The sequence below is a fragment of the Schistocerca serialis genome, chromosome 2 (genome assembly GCF_023864345.2).
Source record: "Schistocerca serialis cubense isolate TAMUIC-IGC-003099 chromosome 2, iqSchSeri2.2, whole genome shotgun sequence".
Classification (NCBI taxonomy): domain Eukaryota; kingdom Metazoa; phylum Arthropoda; class Insecta; order Orthoptera; family Acrididae; genus Schistocerca; species Schistocerca serialis.
Window position 1 is genome coordinate 957,179,760 of NC_064639.1, and position 12,084 is coordinate 957,191,843.

The window sequence follows — 12,084 nt, forward strand, 5'->3', positions numbered from 1 at the left end:
ACAATAATATCTAATGAGATGAATACTGATTCAGAATGTGAAAAAATTTGAGTGAAGATAAGTGTTAAACACAGAGCAAACTTGGCTCCTGGATGCCTTTATAGACTCCCTGCCGCAGCAGGAACACCTGAGGGGAAACTTGGAAAACATTTCATGTAATATTCCTGATCATGTGGAGATTTTAACTTATCTGCTATAGTCTAGGAGAGTCAAGTGATTAGGATTGGTAGTAGTCACAGAGAATCATCTGAAATTTCTCCAAGTACCTTACCCCAAAAATTATAATGAACAGTTAATTGGAGAACCAACTCATGAAGAAAAAATCTTATACCTGCTGGTGGTAAAAAGACATGAACTTTTTGAATCAGCACAGAACATGGAATCAGTGATCATAAGTCCATTACAGTTTCACTGAATATGGCTGTAAACAGGAATACAAAGAATGGTAGGAAGATCTTTCTGTTTAACAAGGGTGACAAGAGACAAATTCCAGATTGCCTGACAGGCAAACACAAAAATTTCATTTCCAGCACTGATAGTGTTCTGCATCAGTTGACGGATTTGAAGAGCGTAATACAACATGCTTTAGACAGATACGTGCTGAGTAAAACTGTGAGGGCTGATAAAGACTACCCATGCTTGGACAACCATGTTAGTAGTCATAATGGCATTGAAACAGGGGATGCCACAGAAAAGGTTGAACTACTAAAAGCCTTTCTACAAAACTATTTTACAGAGGAAGATCACATGGTAGTTACTCCTTTAAACCATTTCATGGATGCAAATGACACATATCATAACAAGTGACCAAGGAATAGAAAAGTAGCTGAAATCACTTAGAAGAGGAAAGGCCACTGGACCTGACTGGATACCAGTTCATTCCTACACTCCTAGCAGAAGTGATCCATAGGTCTCCAGAGGTGTGAAGCATTGCTAATGATTGGAAAAAGCTCAGGTAATTCCCCTTTTCAAGAAGGGATGTTGTACAGATGCACGGAATTATAGGCCTATATCTTTGACACTGATCTATTGTAGAACTTTGGAATATGTTTTATGCTCACATATTATGACATTTCTATAGATCAAACATCTCCTCTGTAGACATCAACATGGGTTCCATAAACAACAATCCTATGAAAGCCAGGTAGATGCTGTGTGACTGCAGAAGTAGCTACTTCCATAAAATATAGGTGTACATACCAAAGCTGGAATGTTTTTAATGTTTAATTTTTGACTTGAACATGTCTGCCCTAAACTTTGATTATTGCCATCTCACAAAGTTACTTCATTGCTTTTAAATTTTCATTCTGATGCAGACATCCTTAGAAGTGTCAAAACCTAGGTACATGTATTAAAAAAATATTTGCCACCAGTTACCACTGTTATTTCTCCATTGAAAGTTATTTATATTAATACAGAACACAACTTCAAAAACATTGACACAAGTAAACTTTGTGCCATCATCAAACTTGTGAATTAATACTGAAAAATAGATCACTTTTAATTGTAACTGCATATAGTTCCTCACTGGAAAATTTTGAACTGTTTGTGAGGAGTCTCCATTCCCTGCTACACTGTCAGTTAGGTAGTAGCAAGCATTAGTAGTCTGTGGTGACTTCAGTGTAGATTTACTAAGGAATTTTGATAGGAAAAATGATGTGGAAATCTTATTTGGATTCTATAATTTGATCTCAATAATTAATTTTCCTATACAGGTGAATAAAGACACCAAAACCCTAACTTATGATATTTTCTTTGGTGACACTCAAAGTAAGAAAACAATTGTTAACCCAGTAACAAATGATCTCGCTGATCACAGAGCAAAGTCAGTCAGGATAAATAAGACAGTGCCTTACAGTATAAATACTCCTCAGTGGAAATCAGAATAATTAATTACTACAGGACAAATATTTTCAAACATAGTTTAAAGAGATAACCTGGAATACAATTTATAATTAATCAAATTTCAACATAAAATTTAATCTACTCCATGATAAATTCATATTATTATTTGAAAATAGCTTTCTGCATAAGCTAATCAGAGAGGACATTACACAATGTACAACACCATGGATCACTAGAGTGAGTAAAGTATCTTGTGAAAGGAAATGAGAAGTATATCTATTGGTGAAAACAAGAAGAGATCCTGTAGTAGTTGCACTCTACAAAAACGCCTCAGAATTTCTAAGAAAACTTATTAAAAATCAAGGAACATCTGTAAAATGTCAGAAATCAATTATTTCAACAACAGTTGAAAGGCTATATAGAATATAGTGATATGAGAAACAGGGCAATCAGCAATAGAACAGGATAACATCACTATTGAGCTGAATGGAAAGGCTGTAAATGATGAGTCACAGGTACCAAATACGTTTAATAATCATTTTTTTAAATATAGCAGAAAGTATAAGGACAAACAGTACAAGAGAAAAATCACAGCAGTATGTTGAAAAAGCAACTTTCACAAAATTCAGTCATATGAATATAACACAAACTTCTCCTTCTGGAATTAAGAAAATCATATATCCTCTAAAAATTAAAGCTCATCTGGATTTGATGGTGTTCCCAGTAGAGAACTAAAGATTTGTTCCCATATAATAAGCCTTGTCTTATCTCAAATCTGTAATGTATCACTAACTCAAGGCATCTTTCCAGAGAGACTGAAATATGCCCTTGTTAAACCCCTCTTTAAGCAAGGTGTTAGAACAGATGTCAATAACTACTGAATTGTTTCACTACTGACATCATTTTCCAAATTTTTTGTGAAGGTGATGAATTCTAGAATAGCATCTGACCTGAGCAATTATGATATCCTCCGCAAATCACAGTTTGGATTTCAGAAGAGTTGCTCTTCTGAGAATGCCATTTACATGTTCAATCACCAAATATTACGAGAATAAAATAACAAAATAGTGCCATTTGGAATTTCCTGCAGCCTATCTAAGGCATTTGCCTGTGTGAATCACAATATTCTCATATAATGTAATTGGACAGATAAAAAAAAAAAAATGTACTCACCAAGTTGCAGCAACACACGTAAATCAGGTATAGATATGCAAGCTTTCGGAGCCAGTGGTTCCTTCTTCTGACAGAAGGGTTGAAAGATAAGGAGAAGGAGTGAAGGAAGAGGACTTGTGAGGTATAGGAAAGGAGTAGAGTTTGGAAAAGTAACCCAGAACTCCAGGTCAGGGGAGACTTGCTGGATGGGATGAGAAGGAAACACTGATTGTTGGGGACTGTACTGCACGAGCTCTGAAAACCTGAGAGCTGCAAGGTGGAAGTTAGGGTAATATGCAAGACAGATATTACTGCCAGAACATCACACATGAGTTAATAAGAGCAAAAAGCTAAGTGCATTGTTTATAATAGATGTGGGAGGGTGAAGGCAAAAAATAGACAGACCAAGAGTCAAAGATGTAGAAAACTAAATTTCCCAAGGCTCAGCCTTACATCTACTACTGTTCCTCATACATTTAAATTATTTTCCATCTATTGTACAACAATCAGAATTAGTTATTTTTACAGATGGCTCTAGTATTGTACTCAGTCCAAGAATACATGCAGCAACAGAAGAAATGGTAAACAAGGTTCTTAAACATAACATTCACTGGTTTTCTACAATTGGTCTCACCCTCCATTTTAAAAAACACAACCTATTCAGTTCTGCATATCTAGCGGTACTGCACCAATAAGTTTAACTCATGGTGAGAAAATAATAGTCAGGGTGGAAAATTCAAAATTGTTAGGTGCCCACACTGATGTGAATTTTAACTGGAAAAAGCACTTTTGGAACTCCTGAAACAACATAGTTCAGCCATATTTGCACTCAGAATCATTGCAAATCTTGGGGAGAGGCAAATCAGTAAGCTGACATATTTGTAGAAATCTGTTTAAGGTGTTGGGTGTCCTGACTATTGCTTCACAGTATGTTTATTCCCTCATAAAGTTTGTTGCAAATAATCCACTGCAGTTCAAAAGGAATCATGATGTGCATAACTGCAATACCAGAAGAAAAAATTACTTTCATACTCAACATTAATGTTATTTGTAGCACAAAAGGGGTGCACTTTGCCACAACTAAAATTTTTGACAAATTACCAAGCGATATAAAATGTCTGACAAACAGCAAAGTAAAATATTTAAACTAACTGAAGAAGTTTCTCCTTGACAACTGCTTTTATTATATAGAAGAATTTCTGTTACTGTAATGTGTAAAAGGTGTTTGGTAAGAATTAGTAACTCACATATGTATAAGCAATAAAAAATTAAAAAATAAATAAATAACAATAAAACAACTTAAAAATGTTCAGCATGTTTCCGTATTTACAAATTAATTTGCAATGTAAATGAAAATGACTCAGTCCATACTATTAAGATTTATTGTGCAAATGATCAATGGAAAATGAAAATAAATTACTAAGTTCTTTATAGCAATTTCACTAAGTTGTTATCAAGATATTATTTGAAAAGAGGGAATGGATGTTCATATCTCCTGGCTGGAAATTTATTTGGTGATCTGGGATAGCTTCAACATTTCTCTTACATCCAATATCCTGGCCAGAACCATCCATGGGGCTTCTAGCAACTATTCTTGTGTACCTAAGACCACCTTCCTCTTAAACATTCCAATGTTATTATTCACATGACAGGTATAAATTTAAAAAATTCTATTATAAGAGATGCTTTATGATCATGTGATGTGTGTGTGTACTGTGGTGCTGATAAAGACAGTAGATAATTATTTCAGTGTTCACTGAGATCCACTAATTATTAAAATGTGCATTCAAATGACATGTATAAATTGAGCGTATCAAATAACATAATAATCAAACAGATAACAACAGTGTGCCATATGAGACCACTGCATTTTCTAATCAGCTTTTTGTGATGTTATAAGAATCATGCTAAAATACATCCAATTCAAAAACCATTAGTACTTTGTCAGGAACAGTATCCCATAACAGCGATTTACATTATAAACATGCGGGCTATAGTTATTATTTATCATATACTATCATATTAATCACTGTTTGGTACTGAATATTCTCATAGTTATTTAACTAGTGTGATTTGGTCTCTCTGATTTTTAATTTCCTGATTGGGAGCTTTGTAAAATATTAATTCTTTACCCTGTAACATGCATTGGTGTTACATTTTCATTGTCTGATACTTATCAATTGTCTTCATATGCTTTACACACTGACTGTAACATGTTCAAATCAACGATAGTTTACAGACACTCTGGGTGCACCTCGACATCATGCCCATGACCCAACAGACATGACCACTTTTCCCAACAGCATACTTTGCTAAAAGTTCAGCCTTGCTATGTTTCAATATCTAGTTTCAAATAACCAGTATAGTCTGATATACAGATATTGACATTCAAGCCACAGCAGCAATGAACTCCAAATTTTTTTTGTATAAAATCTAGTTAATATGCTCTCTGACAAAGTTAAAATGTTCTCTACTTGTTTAATTGCTTGATCTGCTACATCACAAGCTCAAATTCATTATTAAAATTTACTTATCTTACAGGTGTGTCAAATGCTGAGATTTATGTAAGACCGGAAGTGCTACAACTGTTACATCTTAGGAACAGACCCATAAAAAAACACTTCAATACTATGCCAGCATGGGTGCTAGGAAGTGAACAAGAAAAATCATCAGTGGTAATTCTGCTGCCTGAAGGCTCAGCAGATCATGAACAGGTTTTCTGATGTTCAGATAGACAATGGAATTTGTTCTTTCAAACATTGTGCCAATGGAAATAAATAACAAGAACAACAGAAATTTAGTGTACCTTAAAGAAATAATATGTGCCATTGAGCAGCTATATGTAATAGGAATAATGTACGGAGTAACGGAAATCAGACTGAAACTCCATATAATACATCATAGACTTCTGTTGTCAAACCTCATCACAGCTCTTCCAATCGACTTGTATGAGCCTTTGCTTCTGATTGGTTGAAAAGAATGAACTGACAACACTGATAAATTACATATCTAGTCTGACTGTAACTATTTTTGCAAGCAGTCATTGCTGTTTTCCTTCTTAGTTATTTATGAATTTCATGTACAAAGCATAGATTACAAGTGTGAATAACTTTTACACACATAAAAGTGAGTGAGTTAAAGATGCAGTCAAAACGTGCGTTGAGTTGACTTCAATTCATTTTTAGCTGTGTTTCCCTGTCACTCTAATAACCCATCATTTTCTTCATTATTCATCCAGTTTCAGCAGTTGCTCCATTTCTGCTGACCTTGTTATCAGTTTCATGTGCATATTTCAAAGAGACCTCTCATGTAAGAAGAGAAATTTTGAATGAATGATCATGTGATACTGGGCAATAATCTAAGGAAGTGAACTAAGATTCTCCCTCATGTACCTTATCAAAGTTCTTATAGCCCTTGTCTTAAATTAGAAATCTTCATTGGTAATACCAGTTAATTCTCTTCTTTATGCTGGATGGTAATTATTATAAACAGCTGCATCTTCATTGTCATTATTTATTAAACAAGTAAGGATTTGTGCTATCAATGCTTATAAATATGAAAAAACAGATACTGTTACCAGGGTTTGCTGCATTACACCATCATGGATTGGAAAAAGCTTATAAATGTTGTTGTACCTTACCATTCAGTTCTTAAATTGTAATGTATCTAACTGTACCTTCTATTTTTATTTCTCTAAAAAGTTTTCCGCATATTAAGTAAAGTTTCTCACTTTGCCATCACAACTTGATCTCACCTTTCTCAATGTTTTTATTAATGTGGCTTTCTTACTTTCTGCCTTAATAACTTATTACAGGTACCTCTATAATTATAATTCCATTCACTTTGAGAAAAAATATGTTTGCATATCTTTGATCCTACCTTATCTGATATGTTTACCAAAGCATGCCTTGCTGGAAAACAGAGCAGGTATAACTTTTGTGTGAGTGCAGTTTTGGCCTAGTTGTAGTGGACTATAATGCAAGTTCCCTGATATTCACAAGCAATTTTCATCATTTATAGTCTCCAAATTATGACACTTACTTTTTTCTGTTCTAATGGAAGTATATACTTTTTTCTGTGGCACTTGAAAGAAGCTTCTAAGAGAACTTCAATGACAGAGCATGTGTGGGACTTGGTCAAATTTTATCAGAATAACAGTACTGCAAACCACTGTCCCACCACCAGGAGAAGAGGTTCCATCAACATCTGCCCTGTTATACTGAATGTAAGCAAACGCAAAACTCAGGTATGGTTCTTGTGTTTACCTGAGTGCATGAAGCCCACCAGTCTGTGTCTGCTGTTGTAGCAATCAGACAACTTGCTTGTAAAACTATTGAGACACTCACATTGTGCACTGAGCATTGTTTATGGTGAACATTGTGAAACTGATAGAGAAGCGATGCAGTTGTACATTGAAGAGTGTCCAGATTGTGCCAAGCAGTCATGCTCTATCTTTGTAAACGTTATAAATAAAGATCTAGAAACTTGTAGTGTGGAGAGTAAAATATGCCAAGGGACAAGAAGAGCAACTGATGAAAGATATTAAACTAACATTTTAAAGGGGTAACACACAATGCAAATGTCACTAACTGGTAGTTCGGAAGTACAAGAGGTATCAATCAAATGTGCGTTCTGCGAACACTGCTTTCCATCATATTTCGTCTTCTTGAAATTTCACTACATCTACAGCTTCATGGCAGTGACTATCCAAATTTGATTACAGCCCTCTCAATGTTATCTACAAAAAGTGCAAAGTGAGGTGGCATATCTAAGCAAAATTTTCTTTAAGGAAGAAGCATCATTTGCAAACCGTAGGCAAATCAGTCTTCACAAAGTGCACTAATCATCAGTTGAAAATCCATGCTGACTCAAAGAATGTTCTTGGTCTTTCAATATTTGGTGCATGCTTTTCAAAATCTGCAACACTGGTCTCTGTGTTATTGATGGAATTCTAAATACATTCAAGTAATGTGAGTTCCTAAGATATACTACTGCTGCAGTTATTGGAAGACATCCCACTGAACATAAGGCAGTCAGTGTGGTACCAACATGATGGATATCCCTCTCATTCCACACGTATGTTGACAGGCCCTCTTAAGGGGACATTTGGAGAGCATTGGAACAGTTGTTCAGGAAATGCAAAATGGTCTACAGACTCACCTAACTTAACACATCTACTCCTTTATCTGTGGTGAGATTTAATGCAAGAAGTTTATTACAAAACACTGATGACTCCCAAAGAAATGAAATGCCTTGTAACACATTGATTCCAGATGAAATTCAATGTGCAGGCTGTTTCACCAGAATCACTTCTTAGTGTGCAGCAATGCTCAAGGAAACGTTTTAAGCACATGGTATGATAGCCATGATAATACACATATAAACCATACCCTGAGTTCTGTCCTTGCTTACATTTTGGGGTAATATGGCAGACATTCATGGAACCTCCTCCCCTGATGGTGAGACAGGTCCATGGTGCTGTTATCTTGTTACTGTTTGATCATATCCATGGAACCTCTTCCCCTGATGGTGAGACACATCCATGGTGCGGTTCTAGGCACTTCAGTCCAGAACTGCGCGACTGGTATGGTCACAGGTTCAAATCCTGCCTCGGGCATGGATGTGTGTGATGTCCTTAGCTTAGTTAGATTAAATTAGTTCAAAGTTCTAGGGGACTGATGACCTCAGATGTTAAGTCCCACAGTGCTCAGAGTCATTAGTTATCTTGATACTGTTTGATCATGTCCCATGCATGTTATGTCAATAAAAATTACTTGTGAATATTGGGAAATTCACTGTATTATCTGCTATAACTTGAAAAAAATGTAGCGTCTCGATATATTTATTCATTCTGGACATATTTGTGATGGCCTGCCTTAGTTGCCTCAATCTATCTAGAGTGAGTTCTGTTGTAGGTGGTGTATAATCGGCTTACTCCAATCCATAGATAATGAATCTCGGTTGTGTGGATGAATCATATGGGTTCCTGTTGTGCTGCTAATGCAGTTGTGTGTTACACAGTAATAACAAGAAACACATAAATCCGATACCTGTCTGTTATTTTGATGATACACAACATTCACTAACATATTTATTAGTGGTGCTCTAAACCACTCATATATAGTTTCATTCTACAACAAAATTCTCACAGCTCATTTTTCTGTTTTTAACTTTCTACCAATTTTTCTTGGTAGAAATACGTGTATAAAGAACACAAAATAAATAATCCTTTGTTATTTTTATTTTAAATAGCAGCAACATAAGATTACTTTTTGGAATTCGAAAGACAATATATACCTCTAAGAAAATCCTGTATTCTTGTCACTAATAACACTTTTTGTTTCCAATTACTTCTGTATTTTATGATTAATAAACAAATAAATAAGTTTTTTAAAATTGTTTTTGCTTTTACTTCGTAATTCAGTTAGTAGCTGGTTGTTTACTTTCCATTTCTGGTTGATATTCAGTCTTTTACTCACACCATTCCATAGATCCCATACATAAAGAGAACCTTCAGGGATATGGAACAAGTCAGGATATATATTCACAAAAGATAAAATGTGCTTCATTTAGTGTGTGGCCATTAATGTCTACCTATGGCACAACAGATCATTATTGTTCATTTTAAATTGTGTAACATAAGTCTTTGTGAGACTTAAACTGTTAGCTGTGAACAACTTGTAGGGCTGTTCAGCTGGTATCTGGTCTGTTTCTGCTGAGTTTGAGTTTGGATTTATGCTTGTGTTATCATCAAACATTATAGCTTCTGCACTGCAATTCAGAGTCACTGAAAGATCATTTATGTAAATTAAACAAGAGGGAGCCCAGTACTGATCCTTGCAGCATTTCATGTATTATGTTCTCACATTCTGACATTACTTTCAAGCCTATGTGGCACAATTGATAGGCATACTAGAGGCACTGTCAACTACATTTATGCAAAGCATCATCAAATCTTTACTGCCATCTCCATTTTGTGATCGATTGGACCTTACTTTCTGAGTAGCCCCCATACAGGGGCAGAAAAAGAAATTAGTACACCTGGAAAGGCAACATTGATTCTGGTCTGATTATGGCATATGCTACCTGGGGGATAGTAGATGTACTGATAATGATTTGAACATCATCCACCCACAGATAGTGTAGTGGCATAGCTACCAGTGAGCCTGTGTCTACTCTTTAATAGGGAATGCTCACAGCCAGAAAACTCAGTGTGGTGCACATGTGTGAAGCAATCAGGCAAACATGTCATGGAGATGCACTCATGTTCCCTTCAGCCAACTGCACAAGTTTGAAAGGGATCAAACTGTGGCCTTCTGAGTGATAAGATGGTCCTTTCAAAGAATTGCCACACAATTCGGACATGCTGTGTTAGATGTGCAATGACGCTGGTACCAGTAGCACATGAATGTTCTCACACCCATAGATGATAATCTGGATGCCTATGCAGCACAGATGCCCACCAGGATCATTGTGTTGTGAGGGCAGCAATGGCAGATTGTACAGCTATCACAGCACAGATAAGAGGGCTTGTGAACCCAGACATGTTGACACAAACTGTTGTGAACTGGTTATTGGCAGTGGAACTTGGTTCAAATGGCTCTGAGCACTATGGGACTTAACATCTTAGGTCATCAGTCCCCTAGAACTTAGAACTACTTAAACCTAACTAACCTAAGGACGTCACACACATCCATGCCCGAGGCAGGATTTGAACCTGTGACCATAGCAGTCCCGCGGTTCCGGACTGCAGCGCCTAGAACCACACAGCCACCGCCGGTGGCAGTGGAACTATGGGCACACACACCTCTAGCCCTTCTTCGACTCATGCCACAGCATCGACATGCGTAGCTTGACTGGTGCTGTCAGAGGATCACTTGAAGATGGCGTGACATGCTGTAGTCTTCAGTGATGAAAGCAGAGAGGACTCTAGTAGGAGCCACAGTGAAATATTAACTCTTACCATATTTTGACATGGGCAGCAGCATGAACTACTAACCAACATACAGAAACTTGTGAGTGTGAATGAGCTACAAGCTGAAAACATACTCAAGCAAGACCTTGAAGTTTTTGTTCTATACTTACATAATATTGACAGCTAAAGTAATGTCTGCACATGAGAGGGTGCTAGGTGCAAACCACATTACTGGCAGCTGTAGTGGAATAGTCTGATAAAGCCTTCATGCTATCAAGACATAAGTATTGTATGCATTATTTCAGACAAGCTTAATGGTACCTCCTTACCAATGCAAACAAAATACTATTCAAACAATAAACAAGTGTTTCTATTTGGTGAAAAATAAGCATTTTGTTTTGAACTAGCATTTACAAAACAGTAATTAAAACATTCAAATATCATGCACAGAAAAAAACAGCAGTTCAAAACAGAATCTAGGATTTGTTGGACATTTGTTGAATCTTTATGCATGACCTGACCAGTGTAATTTCTGCTTCTCTTCATTATGGCGGCATTTTGGTTCCCACTCTTTCAGAATAAATGTTTTCTAATGGACAATCTTTCTCATATTTCTTCGAATTTCCATTGGGGGAAATAGTTCCCATATCATTTTTTATTCTACATTCATACAGCTCCATTTTACTCACTGAGTATTCTTTGTACAGGTAAAGTGAATTGAAAAGTAGCATTTCTCAAACAAAGGAAAATCCAGGATGACCCCACCCTTATAATCCTACATGCTGACAAAGGCTCCACTACTGTTGTTTTGAGCAGCAAGGATTACTTGGTACATGGACTCGACCAGCTGTCAGATTCATCCACCTACAAACCTGCCACAGTGACCTCATTTCAGAAATCCAGCAGGATCTCTAGTCTCTACTCAAATCCTTAGGCCCGTCCCAGAACCTCTCCCCAATGTCCATCTCTCTCCTGACCCCTACCATCAACACCTACAGCCTATTACCAGCAACCTACCCTCCTGCATGAAAGATACCAATCATTTCCTACACCAACTCTCTACGGTTCCTGTCCTCTTACCACGGCACTCTGCCCATCACTACTGATGCACCTCCCTTTATACTAACAGCCCTGATGCCCATGGCCTTACCACTATTGAACAATACCTTTCT

At 36.5% G+C, this 12,084-nt stretch overlaps 1 protein-coding gene across 1 annotated transcript in view; it reads left to right on the forward strand.

The window, feature by feature from the left end:
* LOC126458337 (uncharacterized) overlaps window positions 1-9,179 on the forward strand; it is a 44,366-nt gene extending 35,187 nt beyond the window's left edge. Inside the window, exon 3 of the mRNA XM_050095302.1 lies at window positions 5,539-9,179. Coding sequence (XP_049951259.1) covers window positions 5,539-5,720 — 182 coding nt within the window. The 3' untranslated portion in view covers window positions 5,721-9,179. The remainder of the gene's footprint in view (window positions 1-5,538) is intronic.
* The last annotated feature ends 2,905 nt before the right edge of the window (window positions 9,180-12,084 follow it).